The 23,592-nt window shown below is 41.4% G+C and overlaps 1 protein-coding gene across 1 annotated transcript; it reads left to right on the top strand.

The window, feature by feature from the left end:
* Positions 1-517: 517 nt before the first annotated feature.
* Positions 518-23,229, top strand: MPC1 (mitochondrial pyruvate carrier 1). The gene is made up of 5 exons (XM_075924625.2): positions 518-799; positions 3,247-3,250; positions 15,490-15,586; positions 21,326-21,458; positions 21,956-23,229. The coding sequence occupies exons 1-5, from the start codon at positions 729-731 to the stop codon at positions 21,972-21,974; spliced, it is 324 nt and encodes a 107-aa protein (XP_075780740.1). The 5' UTR covers positions 518-728; the 3' UTR covers positions 21,975-23,229.
* Positions 23,230-23,592: the final 363 nt, after the last annotated feature.

Here is a 23,592-nt window from a genome sequence, read left to right as displayed (position 1 = left end):
TATATGGATTCAATCAAATCACATCTCTTCTTTGCTTAAATTTGCAGCCCTAAGCTGAAAGTGTGAGTCACATTTTGGTCCAATAGTTGTGAAATGTATTAAATGTCATAACATTAACAAGCGTCTAAATTTGAGCCCCCCCCTTTGAGCCCAGGCCAAATGGCCCTCCTGTGCCCCACCCGCAATTGGCCCTGGCTAGGAGGTGCCTGTAGAGAGGAGCTCGCTCTCCTGCGCGCAGCCTCAGCTCCGCTCACAGCAGCGGGCCGCTGCTACTGCCCTTGACACAGCAGGTCGAGAAGCGGGCACGGGCACGGGCTGGGGAGTAGGGACAGCGACCAATAGGAGACAAGCAGCCACCTGCCAGCGGCCAATAACGGCTCAGACACCCGCTGCTGTGCTCCCCGCGGGCCACTTCGGCTTCCTACCCTTTCTTTGTCTTTCAGCTTTACGACGTAACGCTCCCTACTCCCGCCTCGCTACTTTACGGCAGTCGCTCTCCACCTCCACAGAGGTTGGCGAGGAGGTGGGGCAGTCGGGGCCAATGGGTAGCCCGAGCGCCATGGCGACGGAGGACGGTGCCGTAAAGCGATAGCCAGGGGTGTCGCGCGCAGCCGGTTTGACCCCGGCCCTGGGAGGCAGTTGTCATTGGAGTTGGGGACGCGAAGCGCGTGCGGTGTCTGCGCGCCCTGCTCCTTTCCCCGCCCGGCGCCCGACCTTCCCCTGCCGACATGGCGGGGGCGCTGGCCCGCAAGGCCGCGGACTATGTGCGGAGCAAGGACTTCAGGGACTACCTGATGAGGTGAGCGCGCGGGGGCTGGGGCGGGCCGTTGAACCGGCCTCCCGCGGGCTCGCCGCGGCGCCTCAAGCTCTGGCGCTCACGAGCCGTGGCTGGGCGGGGAGGCTGGCGACGCCCTTTGAATTCCGCCCGCGGAGCTCGGGGGAGTCGGGCGGTGACTGGCCCGGCCCGTCTGGCCCCGGGGCAGGCACAGCGGAGTCCAGGGCAAGTGCTGCCCGGGACGTGCCGAGTTTCGGTCAGGGAGGCGGCTTTCCCGCAGCCCCCGCGCCGCTCCACCAGCAGAGCCAGGCTGGGTAGTGGGTCCGTACCGTGGTTCGCTGCAGCGGGTGGAACTGGCCTCCTGATGTACGTGGGGTTGGCAAAGCGCTCAGGGCAGCCTGTAGCTAACAGGCAGCAACATGGAGACTAACAGAACATGTAGATTAGTGATAGAGATGTAGCCGTGTTAGTCTGGGGTAGCTGAAGCAAAATGCAGGACAATGTAGCACTTTAAAGACTAACAAGATGGTTTATTAGTGATGAGCTTTCGTGGGCCAGACCCACTTCCTCAGATCAAATAGTGGAAGAAAGTAGTCACAACCATATATACCAAAGGATACAATTTAAAAAAAATGAACACATATGAAAAAGACAAATCACATTGCAGAACAGGGGTGGGGGGGAGGAAGGAAGGTAAGTGTCTGTGAATTGATGATATTAGAGGTAGGGAGAGTGGGATGTTTGTGAGTTAATGGTATTAGAGGTGATAATTGATAGTTTCCCCAATTATCACCTCTAATACCATTAACTCACAAACATCCCACTCTCCCTACCTCTAATATCATCAATTCACAGACACTTACCTTCCTTCCTCCCCCCCCCCCCCCCCCTGCATCCCCCTCCTGTTCTGCAATGTGATTTGTCCTTTTCATATTTGTTCATTTTTTTTAATTGTATCCTTTGGTATATATGGTTGTGACTACTTTCTTCCACTATTTGATCTGAGGAAGTGGGTCTGGCCCACGAAAGCTCATCATCTAATAAACCATCTTGTTAGTCTTTAAAGTGCTACATTGTCCTGCATTTTGCTTCAGAACATGTAGATGGTATGAGCTTTAGTGGGTAGTCTGTGAGCTGCTGCAAGACTGTTGGTGGTTTTTTAAGCTTTTCCAGTTACAGACTAACTTAGCTACCTCTCTGAAGCTTAAGAAGCAACGTCTGTGTCTGCTCTGTTTTCTTGAGTGTAAATCTGTTCACGTGTTAGTGACGCAAATTACAAAGGAGGCCAAAGTATCTGGGCTACAGAAACCACCTTACAGAGTGCTGCTTATCTTTTTTTAAAGGGGTGGGCAATTTAGTTATTGTAGTAATCGTGGCCTTTTTGCTTGGGCAGGTAAACTGTGGTGTCAGTTCATAGAATCATAGAACCACAGAGCTGGAAGAAACCTCAGAAGGTCATCAAGTCCAGCCCCCTGCCCAAGGCAGGACCAATCCCAAGTTTTACTAGGCAAAAATGGCACAGACTTATGCTTTATGATGCAGGCTCTAATTATTATTTAAGCATATAGGGGCCAAGTAAAAGTTTTACAGGCAACCTTAATCTAGAATTTTGAGTGGTTTTGTAAACTTAATGTTTTTATAACCTTGCTTTTGTATATAATTTCCTGGGTTTTTTGTTTTTTGTTTTAAAGATACATAAAACAAACCATAACAGCTGTGGTTTGGATCTTTCAAGAGGCACCTGACACTGGGAGGCAGCTGCAGGGTGGGGAGATGGGGTGGCTCCACAGGAGCTGGCACACAGGGGGAGCTGGTTTAAAAGCTGGCTCCCCACACACACACTGGCTCCACTGCTCTACTGCCTCTATATCAGAGGCAGCAGGGGTTGGGGGATTGATTGCATGTAACTGAGAAGGCTCATCAGTTAACCACTTATGCAAGTACATACACATTGATATCTCTACTTCTCATCTGGCCCCAAGCAGCTGTGGTGAGAGAGGACTGGAGTAGTTCTCTCTCCCTGGGGAAGCCTGCAAACTGAACCCCTTATCACCAGCCTCATGCAAGAGCAATGCTTTAAATGAAGGAAAAACAAAAATTAAGGACCCGAGCAGCGACAGGTAAATTTTCTAGTATCTAATAAAAAACATTGATCTGATTTCTTTTTTAATGGCCAAAATGGACATTGTGATCAGTCATCACACCTTAAGAATATTACCCATGCCACCTTCTGTTGTATAATGTAGGAGGATTTTTTGCAGAAAAGACACTTGAAGGATTTTTTTCAGTTATTTTAAAGGCTTACCAGTTTGGAAGGAACTCGCCAAACAGGATAATGTGGTATTCCAAATCTTAGTTTCTTTAATGTTGCAAAAGACTCTAGTTTCATGGGATGTGTTGCTTTCTATATACAAATTATACTTATTCAATCCTATGTCTGAGTTTGTAGCTGTTTGATTTTAAATTTTTAGTACGGTGGAAATCTTTTTTTAAATGTGATTATTTTATGCAATATATATTTTTAGCTCCATTTTTGTGTAAACACTATTTCTAGTCTTGTTGAAAGCCTTAGACAGTGATCTTCATTCAAAAGATGGAAGAATTGCAAAGAATCAAGCAATACTAGCCAAAAATCTCAGGAGATAGGGGAAAAACAAAATTAAAAAATTGATTCATACCTTCAAATTATGTTGTTGTCTTAGCTTCCTTATTGTAGGCCTTTACTTTCCCTAATTAGCTTTCCTCGAGATTGTTACCTCTCTGCCTGCTATTACAGGACTAACAATAGGGTGGTTAGATCAATTGAGTGAGACAACAACTTTGCAAGTCATAAAAGAGCATCCATAAATGCATTTTAAATCAGGTTATTTAATGAGTCACATGTTTAAATTTTTTTTTAATCTTATACAAACAGTTCACTTTTGACAGACAAAAACTAAATGCCTCATGTCTCAAAGATGGATGTTAATTCTAAATACAATAAAAACAAGTCATCTATTAAGCTGTGTTCCAAGTATAATCAGTTGACTCAACAGATGCTATAACAACTCTTAAATTATGGTTTATCTGACATGCATATTAAATAGTAATCTAGATGCTTGTATGTCCAATTATATTTTCACAATTGAATGTCAGTTTTTTACCTACTTTTTTAATACAACCATTATGGAAATGTAAACTACAAATAGATCTTTTGCAATACCTGTTGATGACTAATCTTCTTAGATTTGAAGATAGCTGATGATCATTTAAACACTTGGGCTATGTCTACACTGGCGGGTTCTTGTGCCAGAAATATGCAAATGAGGCTAAGTGTGGAATATCGCTGAGCCTCATTTGCATACCTAATGAGCCACCATTTTGCAGAAGAGGCTCTTGCGCCAGAAGGCTCAGCGATAGTCAGTGCTTAGCCTCATTTGCATATTTCTGGCACAAGAACACACCAGTGTAGACATAGCCTTTGTGATTGAAAATACCTGGTTCAGAGTTTAAATGGTGTGATTAGCATGTTTCTGAACCACTGGGAGAGAGACTCAGTTGTCTAAGATTTCTTGCATCACTGAAATGAACATTGCAAAAAAAGTTATAATAAAATTGTAGCTTTTAATTTTTTCATCCACAAACAGAGATGCTTTGCAGGTATTGTAAAATATAAACGGAATTCCGCCCTACTAATTAGGAGTCTAAAATATCTGGGATCCATTGTAAAAGACTGCACTTTGAAAATTTTCAAAGACATTTTGGAGTTTATATTTCTTCATTGTGGCTCAACATTGCAGTAACGGTCCCTTGATCTATACCAGGGGTCTCCAAACTTTTCAGCCCGAGGGCCGCATTAACTATCAAACAGCAGTTCGGGGGCCGACTACACACTTGAGGTCCAAATAAAAAACAATCAAAACATGGATGTTGTTTTTAATTATTTATTTAATATTATTTTATTCAGTTATTATTTAATAACACATTCATACACTACACATGAACACCTGTATTAGTGTGAATGGTGAAATTGTTTCCTGGATGCCAAAATAGCAGACATTTCTGGCTTTAGATTTGTTGTCCCTAACATCAACAGTGACCTGAGATTATCATCGGACAAGTTTGTTCTCAAATTGTTCTTCACGTATTTCATTCTTGAAAATGTTTGTTCACACAGGTATGTTGTTCCAAAGATTGAAAGGTACCTTGATGCAAAAGTTTTGACATTAGGAAAGTCTTCCTTGGGCAAAAACTGGTAAAAACCCACCAGTCCTATTTTGAACTTGTCCCTAAGGAGGTCATTTGCTTGCAACTCAATGACTTCCAGCTGCAGTTCATCTGGGCAACTGGCCACATCTGCTTCAAATGGGTTTTGAAACAATCTCACTTCTTCTGCCTTTGAATCCAAAAAGGTCTCCACGGGCCGGATGAGAGGGCCTCGCTGGCCGCATCCGGCCCCCGGGCCGTAGTTTGGAGACCCCTGATCTATACTTACAGATTGTTCTGAAGTGAGTATATTCCATTCCTTGTAAAGCATGAACAGTTTTATTAACTGAGGTCATCTCTAAAATGTGACTGGAAATACTAGTGGTATATTTGACATGTATTTAAACAACAGAGGGACACTGTCCCCCTTTTCAAGCAACTGCTCTTGCTTTCAGTGACAAAATCATGAACTGGAATTAATTATTCTCAACCCTTCTTGTTGACAGATTTTTAAACAAGAAGTGTACTTCAAAGTAAGCTCTTCAAAATGTGTACATACAATGTGTATACTTTGGCAGAAGTTGAAGGACACTGATTTCAAGGGCTTAAAGAACTGCTTTCTTGTTTGTAGCTTAGTCACACTCTATCCCTTTCACATTTGTAATTCCAAACTAAGAATTTAGCGTTGTATGGGTGGTCTTAGCTTGGGGGGGAGGATTCATTCTTTTCTTATGCAAAGTCTCTTTAATACTACCCAACTGCTATTCAGATCTTTGTCACTCCAGCAGGTGTGTAACTTAAATCCATATACAGGCAGTCCCCGGGTTACGTACAAGATAGGGACTGTAGGTTTGTTCTTAAGTTGCATTTGTATGTAAGTCGGAACTGGTACATATTGTAGGAGAAACTCGAGCCAAACATTTCTCCAGAGCTCAGTTTTATTCTCCCACACCTCACTTCCCTCAGTCCTTTATTCTCAAGCTGAGGTATCTGCTGAGAAAAGCCGCTCCGCGTCTCCCTGGTCTGCTGTGGGGGGCGCTAGCTTGGCATCTCCCTGGTCTGCTGGGGGGAAGCAGCTAGTGCGGGGTTGCCTCACCCTGTTTGTAAGTAGGGATCCGATGTAAGTCGGATCCATGTAACCCGGGGACTGCCTGTACAAGGTTCTTCTGGGTGAGGAAGACACAATTTGGAAATGATTTAGTGACTAGCTATCAAGGGATTGTTTTTTCCTTGTCTTTGCAAAAGGCTAAAATTGTTATATCCCTAATCTGTTAGCTAGTATTGTTTTTATCACTCTTCAAAAAGGCTGTTCTCAGCCTTTCCCACTTTTAAAGAGGCTGAAGGTAAAATTTCTTAGTAGTATAATACTTGTGTTCAAAAATGGTCACCAGGACAAATCATAGTAGCAGTGTAAGGTTTTGCTGTTTCACATCTGCAATATCCGTGATCCCAACTTGTGCAGATCTGGAACAAGAAGTTAAAAATCTAGTAACAGCCCAGTTATAAATAGGAAGGGCTGAGACTACCAATGGTCTCTTACTGCAAGTTAGGAAACTGAAAGGTGAGCCAATTGAGAGCCACTTCCTTAACTGCACCTGGGCCTTATCTACAGCTCAGGACAGCTTAGCGTGAGGCTCTGTTAGAAGCCAGCAGAGTGACATTAGTTGTCTGGTAGGATTTTATTATTCATGATTGATAAAGTACCCCCTAAAATACCCTGTTTCCTGCTTTGCTTACAGATGAACCATGGCACATAGAGCAGGAGGGGGATGGAAATGACACAGGGCAATTGTGATAGTTGCTAGTGAATATGGATGCTTGCTCTAGTCTTTTCATGCCTCTGCCATCTTAATAGTTCACTGTAATGTACCTGAAACCTTCAGGATGTTCAAGCTAATACATAATGCACCTTACTGCTTGCCTGTCTTACAAAATGCACTCACTGCAGTGCTCTGATATGCTCTGGCTATCCTGTTGATTTTAATTTAGGGCTTCTCTACCTGAACAATTAGTGCATGGCAAGTGTGTCTACCTTGCATCAGTGGTCCATCATTTAAGTGTTCCCTTTGAAATGGGACTAGATAGAGCATCTTAAACTGTTGATGCACAGCAGCAGGACAGTTAAATGACAGACCGCTGGTACAAGTTAGTCAATACCCCAGCTTACCATGCTCTAATTGGTAAAAGAAGCAACTAGGAATCTAAATCTGACCTGTTGTGACTAATATAGTTCTTGCTCAGAAGAACAAGAGTTCTGTTTTAGAGGGGTTGCACTTACTAGGGATGTTAGATGTTGTTCAGTTCAATAATCGGGTAACCGCACCATATCGTAGTGGTTATGCAACTATTTGATGGTCCCTGGAAGCCAGGCCGGTAGTCAGTACACTCCGAGCCCCAATCCCGGGGAGCCCCCCTGCCAACCTATGCTGCTGTTCTCTATATCATCCCAGAGAGCTTACTTTAGGGCCTGTAGTGTGTGTAATCGCTAGGATTTTTTTAGTAGTTAACCATTACATTTTAAAATGACCAGTTACATCCCTAGAACAAGCATATACTGCAATCTGATTACATCTAATTGAGAGATTATAACATCTGTTCATGTAACTGATCTGTTCTTGGCTGCAAAGCACTAAGCTAAATATGAACTTGCTTCTGAGGGTAGAGTTTGCATAACCTTGTTTTTCCATATTCCTCCCACTGTGGTAACTGCCCCAAGGGCATGTGAACAAAAAGGATTTGGTTGAGGGGAAATAATCTTCCCCATCTGGAAAGGTTGTGCGTTCCACTGTAAAAATAACAACAGTACTTTAGCTTCTGTTGCAAACTGGATTTAATTGGCATTAAATTTAACAAACTTCCATTAAAATACAGGTTGGACTTCCCTGGTCCAGCACCCTTGGGACTTGACTGGTCCCACATGAGGGACTTTGCCAGACCAGTAGAGGTCATTTCTGGCTGCTGACCCCTCCTCTTGCCCTGCCGCCCCATCAGGCTTCCTGACTCCCCTGGCAGCTCACCTGAGTTGTGCACTGGGCTTCCTGGCTCTCCTGCCACCCCCCTCCTGAACAGCCCAGCTGAACCATATCTTACGGGCAGCCCAGCTGGGGTGTGCGTGCCGGCCTTCCCGCTATCTTCCTTCGCAGCCCAGCTGAGCTGCACACTAGCCTTCTCACCTACCCTCCTGCCCCGCAGCCCAGTTGAGCCACATGCTGGGCTTCCTTGCTTTCCACCTCCCCCTTCTCTCTTCATCTCCACCCCCCCCCCCCACCCCAACAAAAGCTCAGCTGAGCCACAGCCCAGCTTGACCACACGCAAAGGCTCATGGCCCCCCTGCCTTCCCACATCACACCATGATCCTAGAACATCTGTGGTCCTGCTGGATCAGAGAGTCCTGGTTTATAGAGGTGCAACATGTATTAAGAATTAGTCTAAGAAAATGTTTTGAATTAGTTCGATTTAGGGATGTGAACAACTAGTAGACTATCCGATAAGCAAATGCTTATCGACATGCTAGTAGACTAGTTGCTTCCCCTTCTATCCCCCCTTGCTGCTTCTATCAGAAAGAGGCAGCAAAGAGGGGGGAGGACAGGGTGCTTCAAAGCAGCAGCGCCACTTTGAAACATAGCGTGCATCCTGGGACCAGCTGGGGAGTCTCCAGATAGCCCGGACTGCATGCGGTTTTTCAAAGCAGTAGCACCGTGAGGAGCCCAGGATCAGCTAACCCAGGGATCCATGTGGTGCTGCTGATTTGAAATGCCGCAGGGAGCACAGAGCAAGTGGGGGACTGCTTGGCCTTGTGCACTCCACAGCGCTTTTGCTACACTTCAAAGGTGAGGCGCGCCTTTATCGACTAATCCAGCAGTTAATTCAAACCGCATCAACTATTCGATTAGCCAGTTAATCTAAATTTAACTTCCTGAGTTTGATTAGCAGTGTTTCCCAAAACTTAGCTAAACATACACTGTAATTTTGTTTTAATGAAAATGGCACTTCTAACACTGTCACCATTTAAAAAATGGACTGATTCATCCTTTCTTCAGTGGAGTCAGGTGGAGACTGGTTCATTGTTCATTATTCAAATCACTGAGGAAAAAACAAAAGTCACACAGTCATGAAGCTAACAAATTTGTATCGGGTGTACTAAAATGTAGTTTACTAAAACTTTCTATCATGTCACATTGTTAAAAACGTTGTATACTCAGGAGCCCAATAACAAGTTACTGTGGAACATACTCACAAAAATGCACATGCAGCATCTTGAATCAGTCAGTGAGCCATGGTTACAAAAAAAAAAAGGAAGAATACTAGAAATAATGGTGAAACCATTTCTTTGACAGATATACTGAATAGGACTTTATAAGCAGGTCTGACAATTTAAATGTGCAGGAATACCTGGTGGTCTTGCATATACCTTTTGTACACTACTACGTCTAGTCACAAAGTGTCTTAAACTAGTAAGAGTAATGTCTTCAGAAACTTCTTATCATACAAACTCTAAAAATACAGAATTGTGGAATTGATTATGGTAAAGTTTGTGCATCTCAAGACAATGCATGACAGTTTCTAATGCATGTTATCCTTTGCCCTTTTATGTGCATCCTGTATCATATTAAGGATGTTGTTAAGTATTGGGTAATTGACTAATCAAATAGTCAATGCATTTTTTATCGACTATTCGAATAGTCGATAGGTGCCTCCACCTTTGAAGCATAGCAACAGCCCTTGGGCTGTTGCTATGCTTCAAAGGCAAAAGCCCCAAAGCCCAGGATCAGCTGGACACTCCCCCTCTGACCCTAGCCTCTGTGCAGCGCTGCCACTTTGAAACGTCATGGCAACTTTCTGTGAATTAGCAAGTCGGTTTGATTGTTGATTTCTTTATCAAAGCCAATGCAACTTCTTTTGTGATTTACATTAATTACTGTTTGTTCGAGTTCATCAGTAGTAAAATCTTACACTTTATTAGATTTCTTCTCCATCTGTAGTTACATAGAAGAGGTAGCCAGCCACGTTCCTTTTATAACTCAGTTATGCTTTTGCCACCCTCTGATCTAAAAGACTAGAGGTGGAATCCTGGCCCCATTGAAGTCCATGGCAAAATTCCTACTTACTACAGTGGGACTAGAATCGCACCCTAGCATATTAGAGGGTAAAATGTGTGTTCTATCAAGACAATTGTTAAATAATTTAAGTTCTAGTACAATAAATTGTACAATAAATTGAGAAAAATTGCTGCAGCATTACTGATGTCTTCCTTTCTTCCATTTAAGATCAGTAATTTGACAATGTTTTTTGTAGGAAACTAACTCTCTTCTTTGCTTCTATTTCATGCATCATCTCAATGGTGAATGCTGACAACATAGTACGGTAAGAAAAAGCTATTTCTCCTCCATTTCAGCTATTTGTAATCTTGCTGTAGTAGCATTGTTATGAACTGACCTGTGAGAGACATTGCTAATCTTCAGGACTGGTTATTGAGTTAGTAATTTTTCCTTGTCTCTCTCTGCCCATGTGCATCAGACTAACAATCCCCTCATTTAAAGAGGGCTAAAGCAGTTAAGGAATCACTTCAGAAAGATACAGGTTTCTTTCCTATCTGTCACTGTTTGCTAGGGGCATGGAATTGATTTAGAGCTCCATCTCTGACTACTGCACAGTCATATGCTGTTGTTAGATGAATGTTTTATTTGTAACCATGTTTACTTCAGATAGTGAGCACTACAGTCCCACAGCTCTCACTCAAGACTTTCTCTGATGGTCCTCCATTATTTCCATTACTAATTTTGGCTCATTATATTGTGGGATTCAATGTACTTAGTGCTATACTATGGCTAAGTACATACTAACATAGAAAACTATCCTACTCTACTTCCCATGTAGCATGAAGATAGTCTATATATGTAAAGTTGCACTTCATTATATAGACATCTTATATATTTTTCCTCTAAGGGAGGATGATGCCTCGGGGAATTGAAATGGGATTATGGAGCCTTTTACTTCTTGGACTCCAATTCAAATGTGGTCTAGGTCAGTCAAGATTGAAAGTTACTATTTGATGAAAGATTAGTGATGTGTATGAAGCAAGTTGAGTGGACTCTGACTTGTTTCTAGTGAAGTCCCCCCATTACTATAATCCTGGGACTTGATTCCTTCTTAAGTTGCTTATAGAAGGTACTAAGTACTAAATGAACATGAACTATCCTTCAGAACAAGAAGCTAGCATAAAGTCTCTTAAAGCTAAAACTTTTTGAGGGTAAATGAGCAGCTACTTTCCAGTGCTCTCGTTGTGTAAATTCTCAAGCACTAAATTCCATGATTTTAAAATTAATCAAAAGATAACTATAGAGATTTTAAAACACTATTTGTGACAATGTGTGTACAATTGTGGATACAACTCACAACTTAAACTGATGCATGAGCAACATAAACTTAGTTAGGATGTGGGCTGGAATTTACCTCTGTTTGCATAAAAGCTGTGGTTGTAAACTATGTTGAAATTATTTAAAAAACTTGGTTACATACAAGACCTCCAAAATAACAGAATTCCACTCTTACTGAATTAATACTAGTATATATCAATTTGATGCTTGTCAGGTGTCAATATCTCATTAATGGCAAGATCTAGGTGAAGCCATAAACGTACAAGAGGAATTCTGTAACTCAGAACATTCTTGTTTTGTGGGTTTGAGTGGTAATGGGTTGATTTTTAATTAGTGATTTCTGATGCATTTTCTTTTCCAGTTAACTATCATGTTATTCCACATTTTCAGTAGTAGAAATGGAAGTCTTTAATTTCTCTAACAAAAAACAGGACTATGTGGCACTTTAAAGACTAACAAGATGTTTATTAGGTGATGAGCTTTCGTGGGCCAGACCCACTTCCTCAGATCAAATAGTGGAAAAAAATTGTCACAACCATATATACCAAAAGATACAATTATAAAAAAAAAAAGTTTCAGCAACACCAGACTAACACGGCTACATTTCTATCACTATTTTAATTTCTCTAGTCAGTATTCTACTGTATTTCACAAGTAAATTGTGTCATACTGGTTAGACTTCTGAAACTAAACTGGATACAATTGTTAGAAGCACCCAAGTCCCATTGTTAAGCATTTAAAGTGACTTTTGGCAGTGTTACTTTGTGGTGTTTAGCCTTGCAGCCTTAAATGCATGAAGTCACTTCTAACTGTAGTAAGATAAATCGCCAGCCTTTGTACAAAACAGCACTTAATCCAGCAAAATGGATCATGGAGGTTTGTTTAGCTGTCTTTGGTAAGATTTCTACCTCTTCTCACTAGTCTGCACACTACTAATAATTTAGATCCCTTTATTCCATCACAATAAAGGCAGTTAAGATTTTGTCTGTCTTTGAATTGGGGGTGGAAGCAAAGCTGTCTCTATTCTTGCGGATTTTACTTGTGGATTCCACAAGCTCATGCCCAGACCATTGGATGGCACTCAGCAGAACTAAAATTACAGGTGAAGAAACACATTTTCTTCTTTCTCTCCTGCATATGTTCCCTTGTTCTGAATCACTGGAATATGTCTAATGTTAACATCATTTTTGCATCTATTTTAATATTAGCTGGCTGTAAAGAATTCCAGCTTTCACTTGCAAATAGGTACCCTAATGTTTCACCTTTTCACCTTAGCAGTTAGCCAGTTTGGAGGTCTTGTAAGTGGTTTATGTTGGGAGGAGAAATTGTTATTGGTACAACCATGTTCATTTACTTGGGGCAGGGATCGGCAACCTATGTCTCGCAAGCCAAATATGGCTCACTAGAGAGCCAGATATAGTCCTTCTGTAGCTTGAACTCAGCCCCCCTTGGGTCCCTTTGCAGCAGGGAGCCTGCACTCATGCTCCAGCCTCATGGCTCCCTGCAAGATTGGAGTGCCAGTGCTGGCTTCCTGTGTGGGGAGGGGGGAGAAGCCCTGAGGCTCCCCACTAGGTTTGGCTTTCCAGCTCCGCGCTCTGCCGTTTCCCTTCCGCTGGTTGAGGGAACAGCAGCACGCAGGCACGCTTCCTAAAGGCTTTCTGGAGCAGCGGTGAAAGCCTCCAGTGCCTGGGAGTGGTGCACAGTGCAAAAACAAGTAAGTGCCCCCAAGCCCTTCATGCCCAACCCCTGCACCCCTCAGCACCCTCACACACTCCCTTCCCCACCAAGACCCTGCACCCCCAGCCTGCTCCTGCTCCTCTCCCCAGCCAGACATCTACCCCCAGTCTGCTTCTACACCCTTCCCCAAGGTCAGACACCCTACTCCCAGCTAGCTCCTGCACCCCACCTCCTACCCAGATTCTGGCCCCTTTCCCTCCCCCCTGCACATCCCCAGCCCCCTGCCATAAGATTGACAGGAGACAGCCTGAATGCGTGAATGAAACTGAATTTGACCAGTTATGATGTAAACTTCAAAGCAATATGCAAAAAGATGCAGCAGCAGAAGTCCCATTAAATAAGTCTGTGAGTACAACGTTTCCTAATTCACGTTAGAGACTAACTAAAAATATATAGTATCATGAAATTTTGTGGACAAAACCCACTTCTTCAGAGGAGATGATCTTGATGACTACTCAAGGTTATCTCCTCGGAAGAAGTGGGTTTTGCCCATGAAAGCTCATGATACTCTCCTTATTTTTTAGTCTCTAAGCCCTGGTCTACTCAAAGTGAGTTATTTTGAAATAACTCCCTAATTTCGAGTGAAGCATTCACACTACCAAGTCCATTATTTTGAAATAAGGGGCTGGTTATTTCAAAATAATAACTCCTGCCTTCCTTGAGGAATAATGTTTATTCTGACATAGTTATTTTGAAATAGCAGTAGTGTAGATGCTCTGCTGCTGCTATTTTGAAATAACTACTCCCAAGCATCATTCCAAGTAATTACTCCATAGTGCGTCCTGGGGCTCAAAGTCGAGGTAGCATGTCCACAGTAAGGAAGCCTGCCTTGGACTAATTTTGAGGCTACTCTGTAGTGTGGATATGTTATTTTGAAATAGTTATTTTGGGAGTTATTATTTCAAAATACTTTTAAAATTTTCTAGTATAGAATAGGCATGTTAAAATTAGATTAATCAGCTAATCAAACAGTTGATGGAATTTCCATCGACTGTTTGATTAGTCGATAAGGGTGCTTCTGCTTTCAAATGTGGCAAAAGACCACCCGGCTGTTGCTATGTTTCAAAGGCGGAAGTTTCACACAGCGTTCCACCTTTGAAATGTACAAGAACCCCAGCAGGGGTCTGGGGCCAGTGCGGGACTGAGACACACCCACTGGCCCCAGGCTCTATGTGGCACTTCCGCTTAGAAATGTACAAGAGCCCCAGCAGAGACTCTTGTACATTTGAAAGGTGGAATGCTGCCGTTGCGCCCCGCCCCCTCCCACGGAGCTGGAGCTGGGGGGAACAGGCTTTTAAGCTGGCTCTCCCCAGTACCTTCTTCTCTCCTCCTACCCCCCCTTTGCTGCTACTTTCTGACTAGTGTGTCAGCTGTACAATAAGCTTTTTCTTATTGGATAGTCGATTAGTCGCTTACATCCCTAGCGTATGTAAGTGAGTAGTTGACTTCCTGATAAGCATATGGTTACTAGGTAGTCAAGTAGTGACTCGACTAGTCACTTCCCCTCTCTTGCTGCTTCTATCAGAGGTGGGGAGAGAGCAGGAGCCAGAACTGCGGGGAGCTGGCTTAAAAGTTGGTTCCCCCCCCAGCACTGTTGGGGGAGGCAGAGGTGAAGCTGGGATGGGGCGTGAGCCAGGAATCAGCTGATTGCCAGATCACTTCTGGTACCCCCAGGTGCACCTCTGCTTTTTAAATGTATTAAGAGCATAGTGGGGTCTGGAGCTAACCCTGCTGTGGCTCTGTAGTTTCCCTCCTTAGCAACTAATCGAGTAGTTGATGGAAATTCCATCGACTACTCGATTAGCTGATTACATGCAATTTAACATCCCTAGTGTAGACCTGTCCTACGGTGCCACAGGACTGTTCATTGTTTTTAAAATTACAGACTAACCTGGTTACCCCTCTGAGTCCCTTAAGTTATTCACTTAAATATTTTCCATTGAGATTTTTTTCCCTGCTTTTATACTGAATGATGCTTTGGAGAATTTGCATGAACAATATGTACTACTTGTTTGCATGAATTAGCTGTAGACTCTCTAGTATAAACCTGAAGTTACAATAGTGACCCCAGAGCGGGTTCTGTTGCCACTTGACAGCCTGGGAAGAATGGTATGTTGTGTCCTTCTCCCCCATAACACAAGCTATGCCATACCCACATCCATGGTCTTAGGAAAGTGGGAAGGATTTTTCCCTGCAGTGGAGAGGATAAGACCTTTATTTGACAACAGATTTTTTTTTCCTCCACTGAAGTGTGCTTGAAAACTGTGTCTGTTCGAACGTGGAAGTTTTAACATATTACAATTCTTCAAGAACATCCGCTAGTAAAACATATAAGAATAACACGTAGCTGATAGGAAAACAATGCATCTCAAAATGTGAAGATAAACTCTTTGCTTTGTTCCACTTTATTTACAGCACTTTTGGGGACCGGTAGCCAACTGGGGACTCCCTATTGCTGCTATTAATGACATGAAGAAATCTCCAGAGATCATTAGTGGGCGGATGACATTTGGTAAGAAACAGGGTTGAAACTGGAACAGACTATTAAACTATCAGATCACTTAAAGTCCACAAAAAACTTGCCAAATGCTACACTTAAAGCAATAATATTAGTTTAACATATCCATAAACTCTCTTATTGTTTCTAAAAACTGTGTATTTATGTTTTTAAAAGTAACCCATAACTGCTCCCTCCTTTTTTAAGGTGCCCAACTTGAAACATCTTAAAGGGGCAATGTTTCCCCCCCAAGAGAGTAGATACTCAGTAATTAATGTAGATGGCAGGGAAAGGGTCTCTTAAAGGTGTCTCAAATTGGGCATTCAAAATCAATAGTTGTAATTACATAATTACAAAATTTTCTCTCCTTTGCCTGTTACCGTATAACATTCATTACAGAACATTTTCCTAACTTATTTCCAATGTTAATTTGTTACTGCTTCTGCCTTGTACCACGACTCTCTCATGGATGCTGCTTCTGTGTGGTATGAGTTTTAAATTACAATACTTGCCATCTGAAGAACTGAAAGGCAGTGTCTTCTGAAGTTTAAGTTCTGCCTGCACCTTAATAACAGAATTAAATTACTTTTAGAGAGTAACAACTCTGTATTAGAAGGTTTTCTACAAATGCAAGGGAGCTTTAATCACTCTTGAAAACTTCTCTCTATCATTCATTCTGTGTTCTGTTCAGAAGATTTGCTGCTTGGAAATGGATGAATAGTTTCATTTAAACAATTGTTTTTCCTGGAATATAAACATTTTCCTCAAGTATCTGCTTTCCTTCTGACATTTGATTTTCTTTCTTCTTGCATCATAAACATAAAACCAAACCAAATCCTTTAAGTTTAATATACAGCTCTTAATTACATAATGACTTTTACATTAGCCAAAATATAGTGCATTCCACTTAATTTGTTCAGTATTCTTTTGAGCAAATTCCCTTCCAAAGTAAAAACATGTTTGTTATAACAAAAGGTCTGATTTCTACCCATTTAATTTGATTGCTTCAAGCAAGTATTATTGGAGAATTGAGTTACTATCTATTAAATGTTGCTCTCAAGACAGCCAGTATTGCTTACTGATGGAAGACCCCTTTGGGCATTGGTATTGACATAGACACTGCTTTGTGCTATGTGTGCTGAAATAGGCTCTGGTGGTCAACTCCTCAGGTCAACTAAAGTGTAAGGCATATCCAGAACAGAGAGACAATAACAGTATGCCATTTTTTCATCATATATATATATATGACATTCACATGCAATATAGTGAATCTTCTGAAACCTTTTCAAATTTCATCCAGAACAAAATTTTAAGATCTTCCCTAGCAATACTGTAAAAATCCCCCAAAAATGAGGTTTAAGGGGTTCTTGCACAAAAGGTTTTTTTTTGCACAAAATGGCCCCGTCTACACTGGTTTTTTGCGCAAAAACCTCTTCTGCAAAAAGGATCGGAAGAGGATATGCAAATGAGAGCGCAACATATGCTAATGAGTGCGCCATTTGCATTTCCTCTTCCACAAGAGGGAAGCAGTGTAGATGTAGTGTTAGAAATGGATTCACAAAGGCCAGCATGCTTGGTGGCTCATTGCCTACACCAGCCAATGAGAGATGCCAAGCTGAGAGGTGCTCTGCTTCTCTGAGATGCCTGAAGCCAGGGATAGGTGCTTCCCTGTGCCTTGGCTTCATCCTTGCAAGCCCTTTCTTGGTGCTAGATGCCTGTTTAGCAAGAAGATGGAGGAGAACAACCTCTCCCAGAACTTTTAGCCATGGAAATCATTTCAGAAAAATTTGGGGAAGGAGAGCAGTATTCCCTCTAATTTTTTTTAATGTCCATGTATGGAATGACTTTTGTTATGTTCACCAATATGGAGGTGGTGTCTCTCCTAACAAGTCATTTCACACATGGACAATATGTGGCAGGAGTAGCTCCGAGGGTTGGGGTGAAGGCTCTGGCTGGAGATGAGGAGTTGAGGGTACAGGCTCCTCCACACACAGACACACACTTGTCCGTCAATCATCTCTCACCACTGAAGCTTGAGGCCAAGTGAGCTCCACAGTTCCAGGGGCACAGCTGGGGAAGGAGAGCCTGACTGCCATTGGTTGCAGGTCTATGGCCGTTTCAGGTTGGTCACCATGCTGGGGCAGGAGTAGAGGCACACTCCCCCAGCATGGAGCAGTTGTGACGAGGGGGTGGGATAAGGAAGAGGTGCCTCTACCTGTCAGCTTCAGCACAGAACTGCTTTGGCTTATCTGCTGCAGCAACTCCATCCTCCATCAGACACATAGAAGTTTGTGTGGTTGTATTGCACTCTGTAAGGTTCGGAGGAAATTGCTCTCCTTGCCCCATAGCAAATGATGTCCTTTCTTTTAGCCCAGTGGTTAGAGTACTCACCTTGAGATGTGGAGACCCTCTGGTTCAAGTCCCCCTTTAAATGAGGGGGGAATAGGGACTTGAACTGGGATCTGACACTTCTCAGGTGAGTGTCTGAACTGCTGCTCTATGTGATGAAGGGTGGGGGTTCCTTTAAAGTCTTCTGCTGAACTAGTTCCAGTTTGGATAAATAATTTGTAAAAGTCATTAGATCCTTGATTTTTTTTTTCCACTTCCCAAGTTGAGTGCTTTAACCACCAGGCTACAGACATCCTCATGCTCGCTTGCTCGCTCTCTCTTCTCTCCTTTCCTCCCCCCCCCCCCATGTTTATATGCAGTGGAACACTTTTTCCAGGAAAGACTGGAGCACCTAGTACATGAGGTACTGAAGCCATGGTAGCATAGACAGTAGCGAATGCTGGTATAAGCTGGCTGCCCCAAGTACTTATCCACAGGATCTGACAGCTTGGTATTCAAGGTTGCTAACCCATGCTGCTGCTCTCTGCTTTCCATGCTACAATGGCTACACTATCTTTAGCACATTAGCTTGATGAGAGCTGGTACAGACATGTTGACTGGAGCTGGGAATTGGACCCCAGTTCTAAACATAGACCTAGCCTTAGGGATTGCCACATCAGACTGTACCATAGACCAGTGGTTAGGGCTCTCACCTGAGAGGTTTCAAATCCCTGCTCAATTTGCTCCTCTTTCCTCTCCCCCCTCTTCACCTCCCAAAGCTTCAGCAGAAACTTATGTAAGATCACCTATCAGAGCTTAAGTCAATATGCAAGCTCTGAGTGCATAAGAACACCTATTCCTATTCAGTTGGTGAATTGCTTGGAGGCTTAGGCATGCAGATGCTTGACGCTTGCGTCTGCAGTGCATAGGCCCAGTGCCAAAAACATAGGTAACTAGGAGACTTCTACAGCAGAAACTTAGGTGCTGAGGAAGTTTACGCAGCTGCTGCTGAGTGAGGTTTTGTGAGTCCCAGTAGAACCTGTTTCTGGGGGGTACGTCTAAACTACATCCCTCTTTTGAAAGAGGGATGTAAATTAGACATGTTGAAATTGCAAATGAAGCCAGGATTTGAATTTCCCGTACTTCATTTGCGTAATCACTTCATGGCATTCTTTTGAAAAACGCTATTTCGAAAGTGAAAAGGCGGTCTAGATGCAGTTCTTTCGAAAAGAAAAGCCTTTTTTGAAAGATCCTGTAAACCTCATGTTTTGAGTACAGGATCTTTCAAAAAAGGCTTTTCTTTTTGAAAGAACCGTGTCTAGACTGCGGTTTCACTTTTGAAATAGCGTTTTTCAAAAGAACGCCTTGATGCAATTATGCAAATGAAGCATGGGAAATTCAAATCTTGGCTTCATTTGCAATTTTGATATGTTTAATTACATCCCTCTTTCGAAAGAGGGATGTAGTCTGGACATAACCTGGGATTTTATTTGTTTATAAGTGGCAGTATTCTCCTAACAGTCTAGCCCATGCTGAAGAAACTGATAAATAAAACACATTTGCTTCCTTTTCATCTTCACATGGAACTGAATCAAGGTTCAGTAGTTTTTGTCTTAAGCAACTAATCAAAAGGGATATTTTGTAGTGTAAGTTTGTTCAGTCTGTAATGTCCCCTTTCTATATAGCTAATACTGGGTGTCTGCTTAAGGTTTTATTGTATTTTCATGTTTTACAAGGTCTTCATTTTTATAAGCATTTTACACTAAAATAGATGTTTCAAGACGATGTTGAAACTACCCATCTTCTCTTTACAGTGGAATAGCACACTCCCATTGGGATGGAAGTTTAAATACCCATTTTGATTTTGGGAGGAGGATTTTTAAATAGTGAAATTGCACAGTTCTTCAAATATTTTGCCAAAGAACTTTGCTTCCTCAAATATATGTATATTACAACACAATGTTTAGTTAACTAGTTCAGTTTCCACTTTGTACCTGTTTACAAACAGAAGGTTCTATTACTGTTAAAAATAGTTTTATTTACAATGTTTGGGCTGGAGGATGACTGCAACTGTTACAAAGGTTAGTAGGTGAGCTTTCTCTCCACCAAGCAGTATCTTTGCTACATGCTTGAATGAGTTACATTTTGTACAAAACGTAAACAAGTCCTTTCTTCCCTCTTCCAAATTTTCTGATAGAAGTGCAAATGATTCCCTTAAAATACAAGGCTTTCCCTTCTGAGACCAGGTCTGTTTGGTCTATTGTCACAAATAGCTATTTCATTATGGCTCACAAAAGGCTGTCTTGAATTTCCATCAAAAATGGGAAAATTTATACTACAGCAAAAAATTAATTTTCCTTGGATTTTAATTTTCTAACCCTTACCCTTAATAGCATTTAAAGGGAGATTAAAAATCATTTGTGTGCCTTCCTGAAGTTATACTCGCCCTTGAAGGTGAGTATTTTGAAGAATGTATGGAGTTTTTTAGGAGCATTTATTGCTTTTAAAAATAAAAGTCCTTTCCTACCAAGAACCATATTTAAATACAACATGCCAAGAGATTCAAATTTGCAGGGGTCTTATTTATGTAGGGCCTGATCCAGTTACCACTGGAATCAATATTAACTGTAGTAGGAGATGCATTTGGGCCAGTGCTCTGATTAACTTTTTCCATCCTATGTGGATTTTTGTCCATCCATGTGCAAAATAAATGTTTATATGCATGAGGGATATGTGAATGTGTACCACCAATAGAAACAAAACCTCTGCTAATCAGCAGAGCAGCGTTTGAATCTCTCCTGAATGGCCAAACAAGCACACCACTTACAGGGAATATTTGGACCCTGAATCGAAGACTCTGTATCTTGTGTGTGGTTATAAGAAGCCACTGAGAGTTGCAATACCTGTGGATTTCTGAATCAATGAATCCTCTGTTTGGATCCCAGCAAAACAGACCACTTACTACTTTGCTCTGTTTGAGATGCTGCCACAGTAAGGATAAATGCATTCAGTAGTTGCTAAATAGTGGTTTGCCATGAAATTAGCATTGATTGCATGAAAATGATGTCTTAACAAATAGGAGGAATTTGAAATCTTAAGTGATAAATTTCTTAACCATAAGCCAGTGATGTTGGGGATTTTTTTTTCTTGTTTTTGGTTGGTTCATTTTTTATTTTTGCCTTCCTTTGCAGCACATGTCAGTGCAAGTCACTTGCCAGGATTATTCTATTCTTTCCCTGTGGCTCCTAATAGTCTAGTCTCCAGGTAGATGTAATACTTCGATCTAAATTTAATTGTTGGATTTAGCGTAAGGGTGATGTTTTGTGGCCTGTAATATGCTGAAGGTTAGACTAGATTATATGGTGGTTCCTTTTGACCTTATAGTTGGACTCTACTACTCACGCTATGTTGGCTCTTGTTTTACAGCACTATGTTGTTACTCTTTGACTTTTATGAGATTTGCCTACAAGGTACAGCCGAGAAACTGGCTTCTGTTTGCATGTCACTTCACTAATGAAATTGCACAGCTTATCCAAGGAGGACGACTGATGAAATACACGTGAGTAAATTTGAAAATCTGGGTGGAGAAGGGTTATCAAACTGACATTTGATAGGAATTGTTCTCTATGCATGAATTCAGATTAAAAAGGTTGCAGTTTTTTATCTTGTATACTCAACAGTGACTATTAGTTGTTTGTGGTGCCTCCTGCTTATAACATCCTATTGCTAGTTGTTCATCTCTCTGTTGCTGCTGCGGGGTAGACCTCCCAGGAAACAAATGGCAGAAACAAATCAAATGCTGAACATTTCATTGCCTCATCAATAGCTAGCTGACACAATAGCTTAGGAACTCCCATCTTTTGGGACATTTTAAAACTAGAGTACACAAAACAGGATAGTTTAGGGAGCAGTTTTATTTTGGTAAGGTTATAAACCAGATAAACGAATTCTTTTTTCATACCCAACCTTTGATTTCCACAGAATATTCGAGCCTTAGTCAGTAATTGTAATTAAATACTAAGACTTTCACTGAATTTTCCTGTTTTTGTTTGGTAGGATGGAAAAGAAGAACTAAATATCTTTATCTTGGAAAAACAGGGAATGCGCTCCTCATTGTGAATTACAACAAAGGAAGAGCTCTACATCTGCTATGATGCAGACTTTTGCATTTTCTTCTCCATTATAAAATTCATCATGAATACAAAGTTTTGCCAACATAAAACACATCATCCTTCCACTAAATCTTGTAGCCTGCCTTTTTTGTAACATACTCTTTCAAATGTAAACAATTACATTTAACTCTTTGCTGCCTTACAAGAACTAATTTTTTACTATTAATGAAATGACTTACCCACATCATGTCAATTTCTTTTTAAAAGATGAGAACTTTTGTTTTTATTTAATCAACCAGATAACTGAATGGGACAGGACCATTTCATGAAACTTAAGCCTGCAAAATCAATATGTATTTAGAGGTCAGTAAAACAATTGTAAGAGGTGTAATTGTTCTGCATATTTAAGTATTTTAAAACCATTTAATATAGTAATTTGGGAGCATTTATTCCTGACTGTTTCATCATTAAAATTTATAACAGACTTCAGCAATATCTTGCCAGTTCCAGGTTGCCAAGTCACTCACTGTGTGCCTGTTGTCAGTAATGTGACTAAAGGATTTTACCTGAAAGGGCATGTTACTTTTTTTTCATAATTTCTGCTCCAAGTCATCTTCAGAGAAGCAAGAATTTCTTGTAAACCAAAGTAGGGTAACAGTAATTACAAATAGGCATATTTAAGAGATTTGGAATGTTGAGGAGTTTATATTATTAAACATTTCATTTTGTGCACTTGGGCCTCTGAAGGCTGCTCCAGTCCTTATTTGGGCAAAAAAAAATTCCTGTTACTTCAGTGAAGGATAAAACTCCATTGTCTGGTTGCCTCCACATTGTGGCAGTCACATTTTTTTTCTACTTGTTCATATTTGCTTGAAAGTGGCATCAGCAATGGCAATTAATGTATATAGCATAAAGACTTAATATGACACAACTTTATCATCAGTGAAATAATTTTTGGACAATAAAATCTGTGTCCTATCTAAGATTGTATTGTCAAAGTTTTAATTGGGGGGAAAAAATGGCAATAAATAATTCTGATAAAATTCTGATGCAAGTAGCCTTTACACAATAAAATGGAATACTCTTCTTATACTCTAGTGTCAGATCTTAAAGGAAATCTACATACGGGAAGTCTGATGGTCAAGACTTCTCAGATAGTGGCCATTTCCTGTTGCAGTGAGCTGTAATTATAATTAAATAAACTGGTGTATGAAAATAGCGTTGATGTTTTTACTGACTGTTGTGGATTTATTGGCATACAGTTGATGGATAATAAAAATGTCTCTGTATATAAAGAAGTCCTTTACCTAAATGGGATTTGTTGGAGCAGGAAAGAGATGAGGAGACACCTCTTTGGAATTTTTACTGTGACACTGTGTTAATTGTACAGATCAGATCAAATCAATCTCATTAGTTTGCATTTGAGGAAAATGTTGATCTTTGGTTCTTTACATCCAATAGATCACAAACTACACAAGTGGCCACAAATGAGAGGGCTATGTGGAAGTGTCTTTCAGCTGGGGGAATTTTGGAGTTAACAATACAAATTATTCTATGTGTCTTAAGTAGATCATGTGCTGC

The sequence above is a fragment of the Pelodiscus sinensis genome, chromosome 3, assembly GCF_052426305.1.
Source record: "Pelodiscus sinensis isolate ZL-2025 chromosome 3, ASM5242630v1, whole genome shotgun sequence".
NCBI classification, from domain to species: Eukaryota; Metazoa; Chordata; order Testudines; family Trionychidae; genus Pelodiscus; species Pelodiscus sinensis.
Note: the sequence above shows the minus strand (reverse complement) of the source record. Positions and strands in the feature narration are given on the sequence as shown.